The following is an 18643-nucleotide window of genomic DNA, read 5'->3' as shown; positions in this document are numbered from 1 at the left end:
ACCTTTAAAGGTTCCACATGGTAGACTAATAAAAGTAACATCACATGGGATTCAGGGAGAGCTTGCCAATTGAATACAAAATTGACATCACAGTAGGAAGCGAGGATAGAAGTGGTGAAGTGTCATTTTTCAAACTGGAGGCCCATGACCAGTGATGTTCCACAGGGATCAGTACTGGATCCACTTGTTTGTCATTTTATATAAATAATTTGTAGGAGAATATAGAAGGCCTGGTTAGTAGGTTTGTGGATGACACAAAAATTGGTTGTATAGTGGGCAGCGATGACAATTATCTAAGCTTACGAAGAGATCCTGATGAATTGGGGCAATGGGCTGAGGAGTGACAGATGAAGTTCATTTTGCATAAATGGGAGGTATTGTATTTTTGATAGAAACAAACAAGGGCGAGTCTTACACAGTTAAATGCTAGAGCCCTGGTGTTGCAGAATAGAGACACCCAGGGAAACTTGGTGTCACAAGTAGACAGGGTTGTTAGTAAGTCATTTAAACACACTTGGCTCCATTGCTCATACTTTCTGAGTATAGGAGTTGGGCCATCATGTTGAGGTTGTACAGGACATCAGTGAGGTCTGTTCTGGCGTATTGTATGCAATTCTGGTCGCCCTGTTATAGCAAGGATATTATTAAACTGGAGAGGGTTCAGAAAAGATTTACCAGGATGTTGCTGGGAATGGAGGGCTTGAGTTATATATATATAAAAAAAAATAGGTTGGACACGCCAGGACTTTGCTTTTCCACTGGAGTGGAAGAGGCTGTTGGTTGACCTTATACATAAGTTTATAAAACCACAAGAGAGGCATAGATAAGGTGAATAGCAGAGGTCTTTTCCCTGATATGGTTAAAACATATGCCTGTTAATTTTTAAAAGGTGAGAAGAGAAAGACTTAAGAACATGGGGGCAATTTTTTTTTAAAAAATAGAGTGGTTCATGTGTGGAATAGACTGCCAGAGGAAGGGGTGAATGCATTTACAACAGTTAACTAAACATTTGGACGTGTACATAAATAGAAAGGGTTTGGTGGGATACGGGCCAAGTGCAGGCAGTTGGGAGTAGTTTAGCTTGGGAACATGGTTGGCGTGGATTAGTTGGACTGAAGGGTCAGTTTCTGTGCTGTATGACTCGAAGGTTGTTGTTACAGTTTTTAAAGGGTCCAAATTTCAAACTATTCCTTTCTCCACCCATAAAAAGGTTTTAATGGACTTCATCAGTGGGACAAACATGTTAAGCATCTTTCACAAGAGGTCATGTAGGTATCTTATTTAGCCTCTAATGTTAATGATTTTGATTAGGAAAGAATCTTTAGACCACGAAAACTAAAGGCAACATAAATAGGAGCAATGAAGTGTGAATAGAAAACATGCAGCAGCCAGTGCACTGAGCAGTCAAAATGCACAAAGAGAAATCAGAAATATTACCTTACCTTCTCGGATGATCCTATACATTTCTAACATGATTTTACTCTAAAATGCTGTAAATTTAGAAACAAATGAAACCACTTATGTTCATACAATATTAAGTAGAATTTTAAGCAATTTGTGAACATTTTAATTTCTTTCTGGCTGCCTCTCATATGCCAGTCTCAAAACGTATGAGTGCACAAAGCTAATCACAGAATTGAAACTTGGAATTAGATGAACAACTCCATCATCCTTATAACTTCAAATGCCTGAAGCTCCACAGCAATGTGGAGTGTCTACTTTAAACTACAGCATTTTAAAATGGAGGTGGACCAGTACCTTACTGAGTGCAATTAGGAATGAGTGATAAATCTTAGCCTTTTAAATGGCCCTATATCTACTGATCAAAAATAATCACGTTATGTAAATATTAGAGAAAAGCACAAATGCAAATCCAATATTCCAAAGCACTGGATTAAAATAGTGTACAAATATGTTAGGAGGAGATGGTTAATGTACAGCTAAAGGTAACAAATAACTGTTGCTAATAACAATTCCATGTAGGTTATTATAATGTTGTAGATGTTAAGCTCCATATTAAATTGTTGACATTGTTGAATCATTTTACTTAGCAATATTTTTGTGTGAATATGAATTTCATTTACAGCATATTTCCATATTTTTAAGCATGCTTAAACGCAGCTGGAAGTTACTAAATTTTTTAACCCCACCCCCAAGTAGACAATAGGTGTAGACATAGGCCATTCTGCCCTTCAAGCCTGCATCACTTCAATACGATCATGGCTGATCATCCTTAATCAGTATCCTGTTCTTGCCTTATCTCCATAACCCTTTGATTCCACTATCCTCGAGAGCTCTATCCAACTCCAAGTATAGGTTGGTGTTTCTTTATATGATGGTACAGGAGAAAATGTCACTGCAGTTCAAAGAAAATTTTATCAACTCATCCAGTTTAGCAGTTTTAACATTCAGCACTAGTTTTTAAAAATCAAAGTTAACCGTTTATATACGGGACTCTTCTGACCAGAAGATAGTTGAAACAGAATCTAATGCAATCTTTTAAAAAGGCAAACAAAGTCAACAAAATGTGATTAAGGTTCACAATTCCTATTTTTATTCCCATGTGATAATGCATGAACTGAATACCACTGATTTGTGTTTTAATTTTGAGTAACATAAATAGATAAAAAAAAAAGGAAAAAGTATAATCTACTACACATCTGTCAGGCTGCTCTATACAGAACTTTATAAACACATTTTGATGGAATGACACCCATTTCAAATCATAGGCTATAGATTTGGAATATTCTGTATCAGGCTCTACTCTTACACCAAAGCCACCTCATACGGTTGGAGCAGGTTTCAATTCTAACATAATTCCAATTTATTTATGGAAGTCTTGAAGAGTATGTACATTCTTTAAGTGATTTCAAGCAACTAAAGTTCCTGTTACATGAGAATGCATTACTTTACTAAATAGTGCTAGAAATTGAGCGTTGAAATATAGCATTGGGCGGTAAGCTGCGGTACAAGTGATGCGATAATGCTGTCATCCATTTCAAATTGCTCCGTTCATTTGCATTAATCTTGTGTTAAATTAGGAGTTCTAATTTTAGTCCATTTAGCTGACCACAATGTGAATGGAGACTCAATCCAGATCTTATTTTCTTTTCTGTTATCACAACAGATCATAGCATGCGTGATATCGCAAGAGTTAGGAAGTCCTCATAATTAATGCGGATATTTCCAGAACGGTTGGTGTCTTTCTCTTTGAAGGCATCAGTTGTGGTCTGCAACTGTGTACAAATCTGGATGAAACTGTCCAGCTGTATGGTGGACCGAGCTGGTTTTTGTGCAAACCGAGTTGTCAGGAACTGGACAAACTGTGGGCTTAAGTTGTAACCCATCTGAGTGAGAGCTGCAAAACAGCACAAACTTCAATACAAGCTGCATTAGGCAAAATGTAATCAAATATTTAAAATTAAATTTGAATTGCACTCTAAATGAAAAACACAAACTACTTCATGGAAAACAAAATCAGAGGTGGACACAATACAGATATCAAATAGATTTGTGAAATAAAAGTTAATTGGTACAAACTTTTAAAAAAAAATTTTAATAAACCTCCATTGTTCAATAAATAGCATCTTTCAGAATATTTTTATCTTGTCTGAACATTTTCACTAATATTTTGTTTCAAATTGTGTCATGGAATCTTTTACATATATCGGATTAGACAGACCAGATCTTAGTTTAACCTCTCATCTAAAAACTGTGGTAGCTCAGTTCTGCATTGCAGAATGAGTCTAGATACGTACTTATCTTTTTACGAGACTTGAACACAGACTCAAAAGACTGAGTACTATCACTCGAGCCAAGCTAACTTGTGAATTAATAATCAACTACTTCTGACAATCCATAACCCTCTCTTGTGGCACAGTGGTAATTTCCCTACCACTTGACCAGGAGACCTGAGTTCAAGTCCCATGTGCTCCAGAGGCATGCAATAACATCTCTGAACAGGTTGACTTGAAAATTTAATTTACCATGTTTTCTACAAAATACCTCTTCAACTGAGATATAGTGCACAATTGTTGTACTCGCATTACCTTTATTAGTTGTGGGATAGGCAAACAAAATGCACATCAATTCCACTTCTTGAAGCCTCATGCCTCAGCTCTTCTATTCTTATTTTATGAATTCAGTACAATTCAGGCCAAAGATCACTCTTTACAACGCTATAGTGGTATAGATGTGAGAAGAGCAAACACAAATACTCTTCGGCTCACCTTGTTGTAGCTCCTGGGTGTTTATGTTCCCTGATCGATCACGATCAAACTGCTGGAACATGTTGCGCCACTGTTTAAGAAATCCCCAGAGTGCAGAAAATCCATATAGATCAATTTTACCCATTTTGTTTTTGTCAAACATATCTGGAGGAATGAAGGGAAAAATTGTTTTAAATCGATTACCACATAAATAAGCTCAACAGCTAAAATCACAGAAGAATAAAACTTTCTGACAATCAGGTCTTTTAGTAGAAGGAAATCGGTCACTCTGACCAGGTTTATAGAATCCCTACAATGTGGAAACTGGCCCTTCGACCCAACATGTCCACACACAGACCCTCCGAAGAGTAACTCACCCAGACCCATCCCCTACCCTATTATCCTATATTTACCCCCGACTAATGCACCTAACCTACACATCCCTGAAAACTATGGGCAATTTAGCAGGGCCAATCCAACTGCATATCTTTGGATCGAGAGAGGAAATCCACACAGACATGGGGAGAATGTGCAAACTCCACACAGTCGCCAGAGGCTGGAATCGAACCCAGGTCCAATTCCAGCGGTGAGGCAGCAGTGCTAACCACTGAGCCACCATGCTGCCTCTTAGATTTAGCCCACATGTGGCTCCAGATCCAGAGCAATGTGATTCTTAACTGCCCTCCAAAATGGCTTAGCAAAACATTCAATTCAAGGACAATTGAAATGGCCATGAAATGCTGCCGCTACCACTGCCAGCAAAACCCACAGCTCAAGAAAGAAAGAATAAAGCAAAATAAAAAAAAACATTTGGGGTAGTTTTGGGGAAACAGAACTCCTTCAGAAGAGAGTTGTAAACTATCTGCTACTAATGCAGTGCAGCAACAGTGGTAGCCTAGAACAGATTAGCCACCTGCCTTCAGAGCTTGAATATAGCAGAAGAGATGCATTTTGTCACAACTTTTATCTTGCACTCATCAGGACATTCTGCATGAAACACCACAGTAAAAAGGAAAACAATTACATTTTGAGAGAGCTTGCTGATAGGTTGGAAGATGGACTGATTAATAGAGGTATTGCCATTGAATATGCATTCATACTGACTGACAGTGAATTGCCAAAATTTGTTTCAATTTTAAAGAAGGCAGCTCACCTTGACCAGAGTCATTGCCCTGACAGGCAGTGTGTATATATTCCTGACGACGGGCTTATGCCCAAAACGTTGACTCTCCTGCTCCTTAGATGCTGTCTGCCCTGCTTTTCTACTAATCTCCAGCATCTGCAGTGCTGACTTCATCCAAACATGTATACACGTTCGCTGTCTGCAAAGATCAGGAGCCTGCATACTAATACTGTATATGCAATTTCCAGTGGCTAATGTGCCATGTTACAAGCCCAATTCACAATCCTAAACTGGTTGTCAGTGTAATTATTTACACACAGGATTATTAGAAAGTGTTGTCCAGTCACAGGCTCAATATTGGACACTGCTTGGGAGTTTTGCAAGCGCAGTCAGGTTGGGTATAGTTAGTCAGTACCTTATTTGCAGCAAAGAGACAAAGAAATACACCAATAGATATGACCTGCCAATCTATGCAACATGCCACCTACCTACATAGCATCTCTCAAATTCACATCTACATTATTCAGTTGTAGGATAAGCAAAAGCCTTTCACCTAGATGGCAGCTTCCTGGTATTAGTGAATAACACTTGTGTTGTTGCAGCATGGTAGTAGTGTGTATCAAGCATACTCTTTCCAAATACTGGCACATCATTATCAAATAGCATATCTTCAGTTGTTTGCAACAAACAAGGGTTGACTATATGCAACCAGCCTGCATTTACAAAGACAGTGTCTAACATTAGGTGTAGTTCTGCAATTCATCAGCATTTGCTAAATAATCTTAAGCACACAAAGAATTGCACCCAATGCACAAATGTCAGTTGCATACGAAGTATCCTGTATTTGCATGAAGTGTCATAGAGTCAGATGTACAGCATAGAAACACTCTTCAGTCCAACACGCCCATGTCAACCAGATTTCTCAACCCAATCTAGTCCCACTTGCCAGTACTTGGCCTATATCCCTTCCTATTCATAGATTTATCCAGATGCCTTTTAAATAGTACAATTGTACCAGCTTCCATCACTTCCTCTGGCAGCTCATTCCATACATGTATTATCCTCTGCGTGAAAAAGCTGCCACTTAGGCTCTTTTATATCTTTCCCTTCTCACTCTAAACCTATGCCCTCTAGTTCTGGACCCCCCCCCGCCCCGGAAAATATACTTGGTCTATTTATCCTATCCATGCCCTTCAATTCTATAAACCTCTATAAGGTCACCCCTCAGCCTTCAATGCTCCAGGGAAAACAGCCCCAGCTTTTTCAGCCTCTCCCTATAGCTCAAATCCTCCAACCCTGGCAACATCCTTGTAAATCTTTTCTGAACCCTTTCAAGTTTCACAACACCCTTCCGATAGGAAGACGACCAGAACTGCATGCAGTATTCCAACAGTGGCCTAACCAATGTCCTGTACAGCTGCAACATGACCTCCCAACTCTGAAACTCAATACTCTGATCAATAAAGGAAAGCATACCTAACGCCTTCTTCACTATCCTATCTACTTGTCACTCTACTTTCGGGAAGCATCATTAATTAATACACAGAGCTCTGTTATTTACAGACAGAAAGAACATGCATACACATCACGTTTCATCTTAACAAAACAGGTGACAGCATTTTCTGGTTCATTGCTCAAGGGGTTGCCCTTAAAATGTAAACAAAGCTTGGCAGTTAACTTTCAGTCATCATCCAATGGCACAGTATTCCCCATTCCAAACCTCCACTATTCAGAGCTGAAAATGTGTTGCTGGAAAAGCGCAGGTCAGGCAGCATCCAAGGAGCAGGAAAGTCAACATTTCAGGCATGAGCCCTTCTTCAGGAATGAGGAAAGTGTGTCCAGCAGGCTAAGATAAAAGGTAGAGAGGAGGGACGTTGGAAATGCAATAGATGGAAGGAGGTCAAGGTGAGGGTAATAGGCCGGAGAGGTCAGGAAGACGGTGCTAAGTCCAAGGGATTTGACTGAGACAAGGTGGGGGGGGGGGGGGGGAAAAAAGAGAGAGAGAGAGAAGATTAGGAAACTGGAGAAATCTGAGTTCATCCTTGTGGTTGGAGGGTTCCTAGGTGGAAGATTAGGCGCTCTTCCTCCAGCCATCGTGTTGCTATGGTCTGGTGATGGAGGAGTTCAAGGATCTGCATGTCCTTGGTGAGTGGGAGGGGGAGTTGAAGTGTTGAGCCACGGGGTGGTTGGGTTGGTTGGTCTGGGTGTCCCAGGGGTGTTCGCTGGAACATTCCACAAGTAGGCAGCCCGTCTCCCCAATATAGAGGAGGCCACATCAGGTGCAGTGGATGCAGTAAATGATGTGTGTGGAGGCGCAGGTGAATTTGTGGTGGATATGAAAGGATCCCTTGGGGCCTTGGAGCACCTGGACCAACACAACCTCTGGGACACCAGGACCAACCACCCCGTCTTTCGCCTCATTTTCTGCCTAGGAACCCTCCAACCACAAAGGATGAACTAATTTCTCCAGTTTCCTCATTTCCCCTCCCCCCACCTTGTCTCAGTTAAATCCCTCAAACTCAGCACTGCCTTCCTAACCTGCAATCTTCTTCCTGACCTCTCCGCCCCCACCTTGACCCCCTTCCACCTATCGCATTTCCAATGCCCCTCCCCCAAGTCCCTCCTCCCTACCTTTTATCTTAGCCTGCTGGACCCACTTTCCTCATTCCTGAAGAAGGGCTCATGCCTGAAACGTCGACTCTCCTGCTCCTTGGATGCTGCCTGACCTGCTGCACTTTTCCAGCAACACATTTTCAGCTCTGATCTCCAGCATCTGCAGTCCTCACTCTTCTACTATTCAGAGTCTACTTATCAACCAATCAGCACACTGTTCTCATACAGCATACATTGTCCCGAGGGGCAGAAACCAATGAAAAAGTCTATTTTTTCAGCTGTGTCATGGCTATTTCAGTGTTGGACTGGGGTGGACAAAGTTAAAAATCACAACACCAGGTTTAGTCCAAAAGTCTATTTGTAAGCACTGCTCCTTTGTCAGGTAGCTAGTGGGGCAAAATCATAGAACCCAGATTTGTAGTAAAAATCAGTATGTGTCATACAACTGATGCTACTTTTTAAACAAATCTAGATTGCTGTTAAGTCTTTAAATCACTTAGAATGGCGATGCAGGTCGAGTGATTAATACACAAATCCCAGAACTTCTTTCAAGTCACAGTCCCAAGATAACAAGGTTTTTTTAAAAAAAAACGATGATGTCTCAGCTCTGACAATGCATTAAAAAGGTGTTAAGAGTCTGGCTGTAGCCCAACCTTGAATCAGACTGGCTCTATTTTCAAAGCATAAATTTAGAAAATGTCACATGGACTGACTGCCTACAGATTACGCACTTTTTCAGCAGTAAACTGTATACTTAGGCAACCAACAGTACTTAGTGCCTCACTTTGGAAACTTATCATAAAGAACATGATTGATTAAAAATTAAAACAATTTTATATTTTCACTAACTTTCAAAGAGATACTTAAAACTTGTTCAAAGTTAAAATTGAAAAATCCAGTCTTCAAAAAATTTTGAACATGCAAGATAGCAATTGGGAAATGATTAAGTTAAACATAATTTGTCTTGGTTGTATGCCATTATAATACTTTCGAAAATAAATCTCAACCTTTTTCAATAGTCTCAAATTGGGACCAGATGTCACTTTGACCACAAGATAGACCTTATTATCCATAATTTAGTAAAGGGGAGAACAAAATTAAAATCTAGTTTAATTGAACCAATAGATTATCCCAAGTAGCAACGTAATACACTACATTTTACAAAGATAAATAGCAATTACATGTTGCCATGCAAGAGAAGACAGCTATGATTGACCAAACCAAGCCGTACATATTACAGTCAAATGACATATTATTTTCAAATGAATGCTGAAAGTATCTTTACATTTTGATTAAGTTAGAACTAAGTTAGATGATCTTAATCTTCAGAGCATGGAGATAAACATTTTTATTTTATGCATGTAATATTTGATGTTTCCATTCAAACTGAGCATTGATAACATAATTGCAATTGCTAGCTTTAAACAATTTGGTAAGGGTATCAGAGCTATCAAAGATCATTATTGTTAAGGTGTATCAGCAACAATTGCTTAATTTTGTGCAGCTTCAGTAAAAAATTACTTCATTTAGTTGCTTTCTAAAATCAGACCTCCCAATTTTAATTAAATCAAATCTCTGGTAAAGTTTCAGACTCAGGAAATTTTTTTATTAACTGATTCTAGTTTCACTGGTTTTTTTTGGGGGGTGGGGGGAAGAGATTTTTTTTACTTTGTTCTTACTGTAAATATAATTAATGATGTTACTGTTGTTGGCCCTCCATGGAAATCTTTTCCTTTCTTGATTATATACAGTTTCTATCTTAACACCCATTACTAAAAAGAGAAACAACATCCTGATGCAACTGATGTACGTTGCATATACATTCCAATAAATTGAAAGTGTTCATAAGATATACCAATGGTGCCCTGTGGTACATCAAGAACATGGACTTGTAACATGATTCCAGAGGTTGAGAGGGAGAAATTTTTGATAGGAAACATCACTTGAGGTGGTCTTACAATCTGTTCCACTAGTAATAAACAGTAACATTGGCAGATGCATAAAGAACATTAGCTTTCCTCGCTTCCCTCCACCCTGTCCCCAAACAAATGGTGTTAAGAGTCTGTACATAGTCGCTGTACTGTTCAATGGGTTTAAATAAAGTTTTATAAAGTGGATTCCAATCTTACTGAGCAAGATGTGGCAGGTATCATCATTAAACGTTGACCAGTTGCCGTTGACAAGGGCCTGCTTGAGTTCATTCAGCGAGATGTAGCCACTTCGATCTGCATCCACCGACTGGAACCAAGAGAAGGCTTCAGGATCAATGCCTGCTGGAACATCACCTGTACAACAGCAGTGTAAACAGAGTAGGATACATTACAAGGAGCAGGAATGAGCAAAAGAATACAATGAAGCATGATAAGAGAGTCACTTTCAACTTAGTTGACAACCATATTATCACAAAGGTGATCCAATACTGGTACACAACAGAAGACAAAACATCTTAAAAGCTGCAAAATAATATTGTAAAATGGAAACATTACAACTGACAACATATTGGCAAGATAAACCTAATGGCAAATTTGCTCCTTTTAATTTTTTTCTGCCTAACTTTACCAGGCCTCACATGATTATCATAACTTGCCTTATTCTTTGTCAAAATGCAGACAGACATAGTAAAATAAAGCCCAAACGAAATCTGTGAATTAAATGATACAATCCAGCAATGAAAAAAAGTCTCAGGGCAAAAATTGTTTTTTTTTGTTAAAACATGCAAGTTTAAATGAGAAGTAAATGTGAACCTATTAAGTCAGGATGCAGCTCATTACTAAAAGCATTTACTTTTTTTTAAAAAAAAAGCATTGTTTATCAAAGATTACCTCAGATCTATGAGCTACTCCAATGCCATCACTGACATCAGGAAAGTCCCGTGCATTTCAACGGTTTCAGTCACCTGAGACCAGCAATTTCTGACTGTACCCAGACTCCAGATAAACCTGCTGCTGGCTCAAAGACTGCACATTCATTACAATCATCCCATGTCACCATATTCATAGCATTCTAGAGTGCCATAGCTTTCAAAGCCCCAAGAGGTTGCTAACAGCCTCACCTCAAAATATACTATTAAAAGTCAGCTGCTATTTCAGACGAAATAACTATAAGATCATTCTGAGCAAAGTTTTGTAATACAACTTTAAGCTTCATTTCCTGACATCCCATTAGCGCAGAATGATACGTTTACTGTGCAACACATGTTGCTGTTATGCAAACAGCAAGGGTAAGAAGAGAGACTTTACGATCAAGTTACAACATTGTTACTAATTCTTGATTGGTACATTGGAACCCGAGGCAGTTTCTTCTCAAGTTTCAATGTTCTCACACTTGTAGTTACAACAGTGCTATTCATGGTCTTAAGTCCGTGACATGTGAATCCAATAGATTGGCACATAATTTCAGACAAGTTCTGGGTCTCAGCCAGCCTGATACATGGGATGGCTGAGAGAAAAATAAACAGCATTTCCTTTTCCCAAAACTAGTCAGCCTACATATTTCATAATTTGGAAATTAAATTATACAACAGCTCATGATTTCACCTCCAGAAAGATTACATGGGTAATCCAAAAGCCCTTGGAAGAAATTTGATTTTCTTTGCCAGGTCATCAATATTTGTGCAGCCACCTCAGATTTTCCTCGAGAAACATCTCAGTTTACTGCATCGGATAGTTACCAGCCAAAGAAGCACCTGATCCATATTGCCTTTGCTGTGGAATTCCATATGGGTGTCCTCCATATGGACCACCTGGTGCTGGCCCTCCATAATATCCTGCTGAAGATGCACTTCCATATGGGGCTCCTGGTGCTGAAGGTCCATACTGGCCTCCGTGTGCAGGGGCTCCAAAGTGCCCTCCTGGCGGTGGAGCTCCATATGGTGCACCTGGTGCTTGGTTTCCATATTGCCCACCTGCTGATGTTCCGTATGGTGCACTCGGTTGTGGCCCTCCATAAGGACTACCTGGCGGTGGACCCCCATACTGGCCAGAATGGGGGCCGTATTGACCTCCAGCCTGGTGTTGACTTGAGAAGTAGCTGCCCGGTGGAGCTCCTGGTGCAGGCCCTGATGACCCAGGATAGTTCTGCAAGATGAAAGGCATGTTATACAACACCATTCATGCAAAAACAGGAGCAAAATTTGCTCTGTATGTTCACACTTTAATATATGAACACAGTATACTATGAAAAAGAGATTAAAACCCAATGTGTTAGCAGAACACAAATCAAAAGAAAGCACATAGCTGGAGGGAGATCTCAAGCAATGATTGGGAAATGGATAACAAGAGTGAAGGAGGAATTGTGTAAAAGAAAACATTCTGATTACTGGCTGGAAGAATTATGACAAAGTCAAAATCTCATTTGTTTTTCTCTTAGCAGCTTTTTACACTCGGTTGAGAACCATGCAACTAATGCTCCATGCCCCAAGTGGCTTAAATACATTGCATTGTGAACCATAATATCTTTCAAAGGCAATACGCAACATTTCAGGATAACAGGAACATGCGACCAGAGTGGTGGTCATCCTTGCCTTTTTACAAATAACCACAGCCCCTGATAATGGTCCCATCTCAGGGTTACGGATCATGGCCATTGGTAGGACCAGTTAACTTTAGGCAGTGCTGGTGGAAGAGCTAGAAACTTGAGGAACAACAAGTTGCTTTCAGGTGGAGGAGGGTCCTTTGGGAAGAGAATTTGTTTCCTTTAAGCTCACATGAGGAAGGCAATGGGAAATCGGCTCATGTATTCTTACCCTGAACAAATTGATCACTGAAGTTGAAATTGGAAGTGCCTATGAATAACTGAAGAGGAAAGCACAAAATCTCAAAGCATGAAGCAAGAAATCTGCTTCTGATCAGGTCATTACAGCATGTTACATTTTTGAATTAATTTGGCAAATGAAAAATACTCAAATTAACCCAGAAAGAAAGCATCCTACACTTTGAAAATGCTAAGCTTGCCATTTCATTATTGCACTGGCTATGAGAGTGATATTTTCCATTAATGGAAATCTTCCATCAGATCAAAAAGATGACTTTAATACCTGGCAATTGAGTAACAGCATAGACCATATTAATCAGTGACACGTTCGTAATAGGTAAAACACAGACCACATTCAACCAGACCACACATGCTTGCAAAACCCAAATTAAATCATTTGCTCTTAGATCTAGTACAAAATTACTGAACTAGGTTTAAGATAAGAGGTGAAAGATTTAAAAAGGGCCCAAGGGATAATTATTTCACACACAGAATGGTGCATGTCTGGAACAAGCTGCCAGAGGAAGAGAAGGTGGTGGGTACAATTGCAACATTTAAAAGGCATCTGGATGGGTATGAATAGGAAGGTTTAAAGGGATACGGGCCAAATGTTAGTAAGTGAGGCTAGGTCACAAAGGGTCTGTTTCTATGCTGTATGATTCTAAACAGCTCCTTCACCCTACTCCAGGATTCAATGAGATAATGGCCAAACGTTCACACTTGCAAGTTGTGAACAAAACATCAGGGTACCATTCTGGCAACAGTCATCCTTCTGTAAGCACATCTGTGGATTGGTATAGATTAAGCAATCCTGAGCTGCCTCCCACGCATAAATATAATGTTTTCTTTGTTGAAAGGGAAAGACTTTCATAAGTACTTCAAATGACTTGACTAATGCTACAAAAATAATGTGTCACTCAAGGGTATATATGGCTGAAATGAGAAAAACAAGCAAGGCTTTGACTTCAATTCATTATCATTGTTAATGATGGAAATAAAGGAAAATTCTGGTGACAGATCATTACTGAAAGAATCGGTCTCTGTCTTGCTCTGACAAAGTTTCCAGATTTATTTTGCACCTTTCGATTTGACTACGATCTAGTTGCAAGTGGTACATTACCTCATTAGTTTCACAACATTTCATAACCGTAATCTATACTATGCAGTTAGCTGTAGCTAAATATCCCTCCAAATAAGCCTATCTGGAGGTACAAATACCTATCATGGTGGCAAGGAAAAAAACATCTTCTAGTCGTTGGAAAGATAAACTGCCCGTTGATCTGCATAAAAGAACCAGATCGTCTTGCCTTCTTCATGTTAGTTAAGTTGGAAAATGCCACTTTCACAGAACTAGAAAGGTCGATTTTTTTGTGAAATTACAATCAAAGAACCCTTTATTTTGGAATCCCTACAGTGTGGAAACAAGTCATTCAGCCCATCGAATCCACACCAAAAACCAACCCACTTCCACTCCACCCTGTCATTCTGTATTTCCCATGGCTAATCCACATAGCCTGAACACTATGGACAATTTAGAATGGCCAATTCACCTAGCCTGCATGTGTGTGGCTGGTGGGAGAAAACCAGACACAGGGAGAATGCACAAACTCCACACAGTCACACAAGGGTGGAATTGAACCCAGGTCCTGGCAATGAAAGGCAGGAGTGTTAGCCACTGAGCCATCGATTTACTGCCCTCAGAAAAAGGTCCTCATTTTTGTCTTAAATATGCACTGATTGTACTGCAATTATGCCCTCTACTCCACATTGAGAGGGGGGGGGGGGGGGGGGGGGGGGGCGTGACCCTTTCTGTATCTCTACTATCTAGATGCCCCAAGAATCTTGTATGTTTCATAACGTCACCTCTCAAATGTTCTAAATTCCAATGCACACAGGGGCTGTCAGCCCCTTTATACCCGATATCAGTCTGATACTTCTCTGGACTGCCTCCAATGCATTTAGATAAGGGCCCCAAATCCATTCACAGCTGATGGTCTGACTGATGCCTTATATAGTTTTAACAAAACTTCCCTACTTTGATACACCATTCCATTTGAATTAGAGGCCAACATCCCATTTGCCTTCCTGAACTCAACTTCAATGCACGTGTTTTGTGATTCATGGATGAGAACTCCCATATCTACCCAAACTGTGCTTTCTGCAGTCTTTCTCCATATAAATAATATTCAGCTCCTTTTCTTCCTCCTACAGTGCATAAGTTAATTTCTCCACATCATACTACTTGTCAAATTTCTGCCCACTCAATCTGAATATATCCCTCGGCTAACTCACCTGCCCACCTATTTTTGTAGGCAGGTAGGAGGCTGGTAAAAAACACAAGCCAGGCAGCATCAGATTAAAAGAAAAATCACAACACCAGGTTAGAGTCCAACAGGTTTTTAATTGGAAGCACACTAGCTTTCGGAGTGACGCTCCTTCATCAGGTGATTGTGGAGGGCTTGATCGTAACAGAATTTATAGCAAAAATTTGCAGTGTGATGTAACTGAAATTATACACTGAAAAATTGATTGTCTGTTAAGCCTTTCATCTGTTAGAATACAGTGATAGTTTCACTTCTTTCATGTGTAAATCACAAAACCCTTCTTTTTAAAAGTTGTATTCTTGGGTTAGCTGCCTACAATGACGATAGCTTTCAACATATTGTCTAGCTATAACTTTAAAAAGAAGGGTTTTGTGATTTACACATGAAAGAAGTGAAACTACCACTGTATTCTAACAGATGAAAGGCTTAACAGACAATCAATTTTTCAATGTATAATTTCAGTTACATCACACTGCAAATTTTTGCTATAAATTCTGTGTTACGATCAAACCCTCCACAATCACCTGATGAAGAAGCGTCACTCCGAAAGCTAGTGTGCTGCCAATTAAACCTGTTGGTCTATAACCTGGTGTTGTGTGATTTTTAACTCTGTACACCCCAGTCCAACACCGGCAACTCCAAATCAACGCAGCATCAGGGTAGTGTAGAAGTTAACATTTCAGGTGTAACCCTTCTTCAGGGCTGGGGGTGGCTGTGGGGGGAGCTGCGGATAAAGGGAAAGGCAGAGGCAGAATGAAGTGGGAAGAAGTGAAGACAGGTAGAGGGTACGACCTGGTTGGTCAATGGGAGGGTGGTAGTGTGTCACACATAAACTTGGCTGCAGTACTCTCCCCATTCCAGTCATGAATGTACATTGTAAACAAAATAGTTCTACTAGACTTAGTGTGTGCACCTGCTCGTTTGAGAATCCTTGAGGATACCAGCTTCAAAATATTTAAACATGAAAGGCTTAAGCATTGCACCAGGAAATTAGCATATGCCTTGCAAACTTCACAATTCAAAAGTAGTAGTTTCTAAGTTAAGCTAAACAAGTTCGAATACCTAACAATGGATACAGAACTCAGTGAATAAGGTTTTTTTTTAAAAAAAAGACATCTAATCATTGCCCCAGATCTTACAAAATAAAACCTCAGATTTCCAGGACAGATTTGTGACCCAAATGGATTTGGAGAAAAATCTGTCCCAAGTTTGTAGATAAGTCAACAAAAAAATTCCAAGATGGAATTAACCGAGCCTCCTCAGCTGGAGGAGGAAGTATACAAGGGAAATTACAGATATACTCTGAAAGGGGAGGGGGGAAACACTATCACCCACTAACACCTTCAACCTGGGCACGGGCACAGCCAGAGCCAGGTCCAGAACTAGGGACAGGGACAGGGACAGAACCCCCTCGGGCGGGACGGTTTGGTTAACCCTCCAACCCAGGTACCAGGGCAGGCGCCTCCGCTCCACGCCCTCAACTTACAGCCCAACTTCTACAGAGGGTGCCATCGCCTCAGCAAGACGGGCACTAGCCCACAACACGAGGCCCGGGCCCGACCCTCCCCCTCTCCTTTCTCCACTCACTCACCGAGCCGTAAGGATACGTCGCCATCTCCAACTCAACTACCAACCGCGGCCTCACCGAGCACCCGCCCAAGCACGCACCCACCCCGCGCGCACTCTCCTTCACCCGATTGGTCCGTCTGCAACAATAGGCCCACCCTACACCTGAAACGTCTTGGCCTCTGATAGGTTATTATGCATGCCAATCACGAGTCGCCATGACGTGCCCTTTGAAACGTCGGGCGTTGTGGGGACATCATGTGATCCGCTCCGTGACGTATAGAAAGGCGTGACATTCCTCACACGTGGTCCTCCAGCAGCATTCCCGGAAGTGAGGCCAGTGTTTAACGTTACATTGATCATTACAATCTCTCAACCAGCCAGTCTCACCTCCACCCTGTCCGTACAATAAATCCTCAGCTTCCAGTTGCCTGCCATTCTTCAAGTTCCCACCTCAGCATTTTGTTTTATCTTAGGTGGGCTGTAGTGCCTCAGCAAAGCTCAATGTAAGCTGAACGAACCTTCTATTTTGGTTCTGTGCACCCTTCAGGACTCAATACTGAATTTTAAAAAATTAGAGCATGAATATCTCCTTCCATATATATACATGTACCCCTACACTTTGAGTGCTGTTGTTGGTATGGGTTGCCTACAGAATGAGGACCGTAGATCCTGGAGATCAGAGTCGAAAATATAATGCTGGAAAAGTCAGGTAACATCCGAGGAGCAGGAGAATCGACGTTTTGGACCTAAGTCCTTCATCAGGAAGCTTCCTACTTCCAGCACAGCCAACCCATTTTCAATTACGCATAGCCCCCAAATATCTAAACCTCTTCTGCTCTGGATTACTATCAACAATCCTTTTGTCTGTGTTATCTTGTTCTCTCTGAGCTCCATCTCCACCTATACACTTAGTCCTTTAATACCAAGTCCCACCATTCCCCACCATAACTTGGGATGTGTGATTTTTAACTTTGTACACCCCAGTCCAACACCGACCGGCATCTCCAAATCACGCCCACCATTCTCAGTATCAATATTAAATTTTTCTCAATTATCAGTTCTAAAGGGTCACTGGACCAAACATACTAACTCTTATCATAAATGTTCCAAATCTGCTGAGCTTCTCCAGTAATTCGTTTTTGTTATAGGAAAGCTGCTGTGGTAGCAGAATACTGAGGGAATGGATTGCCTGTCGAAGAGATTCAAAGACCCAGAAGGCACTTTACTTCTGGAAGTCCATTTGTGTATGCACAGGTTAGAGTGAAATTACTTTTACAACAACTCTGGAATTTCTTCAGAGGGTGGTAACTCTGTGGAACTCATTCCTGCAGAGGGCTGTGGAGCCAAGTCATTGAATGTATTTAAGACAGGATTCTTGATTGGTTGGGGGATCAAGGGCTATCAGGAGAATGGGATTAAGAAACACATCAGTCATGTTCAAATGGCAGAGCAAACCCAATGGACTGAATTACATAATTCTCCTATATCCTATGGTCTTACGGTCTAAGACGTGCCCCACTGGAGCAGGGGGAAGAGTGCCTGTTGAGTTTCTTAGATCTTGATTTTGATTTTTTTTTCTCCCCTTTTCCAGTCCCTTCCCGCTTACATGTGCAATTCCTTGGATGCTTTATGTCGGTTTCAGAACTTCCACTTCGTGGGCTCCAGCAGACCTTTCTTTACCAAGAATGTGCATTCCCTTCACACATCCATCCCCATTGGGATGGTCTTAGGGCTCTCTCCTTCGTGGAAAAAGAGGCCTGAACTGTCCCAATTCACCCTCACTTTCCTCCTCTGGCCAAGCTCAGCCTCATTCTGAACAACTCTTTCGAAATTGGTTGCCAACTACCTGATGAAGCAGCTCTTCAAAAGCTTATGCTTCCAAATAAACCTGTTGGACTATAACCTGGTATTGTGTGATTTTTAACTTTGTCCACCCCAGTCCAACACCGGCACCTCCAAATCATCACTTCTTTCAAGAGGGGTGGCCATAGGTACCAGCCTGGGGCCCAATTACATCTATGTCTTTCTGGGATATATGGAACATTCCTTGTTTC

General features: G+C 40.8%; 1 protein-coding gene across 2 annotated transcripts; it reads right to left on the bottom strand.

Annotated features, from left to right (window-relative positions):
- Positions 1-2531: 2531 nt before the first annotated feature.
- On the bottom strand, positions 2532-16705 carry pef1 (penta-EF-hand domain containing 1). 2 transcript variants are annotated; one of them, XM_060847311.1, is made up of 5 exons: positions 16612-16705; positions 11615-12020; positions 10074-10229; positions 4230-4373; positions 2532-3358 (listed from the first exon to the last, which is right to left on the bottom strand). In XM_060847311.1, the coding sequence occupies exons 1-5, from the start codon at positions 16633-16635 to the stop codon at positions 3129-3131; spliced, it is 960 nt and encodes a 319-aa protein (XP_060703294.1). In that variant the 5' UTR covers positions 16636-16705; the 3' UTR covers positions 2532-3128. The 2 variants fall into 2 exon arrangements, with proteins under 2 accessions (XP_060703294.1, XP_060703295.1); XM_060847312.1 differs by having other exon boundaries at positions 11849-12020.
- Positions 16706-18643: the final 1938 nt, after the last annotated feature.

This window comes from Hemiscyllium ocellatum, chromosome 30, assembly GCF_020745735.1.
Source record: "Hemiscyllium ocellatum isolate sHemOce1 chromosome 30, sHemOce1.pat.X.cur, whole genome shotgun sequence".
Classification (NCBI taxonomy): Eukaryota; Metazoa; Chordata; class Chondrichthyes; order Orectolobiformes; family Hemiscylliidae; genus Hemiscyllium; species Hemiscyllium ocellatum.
This window is presented reverse-complemented; position numbering and strand designations above follow the sequence as displayed.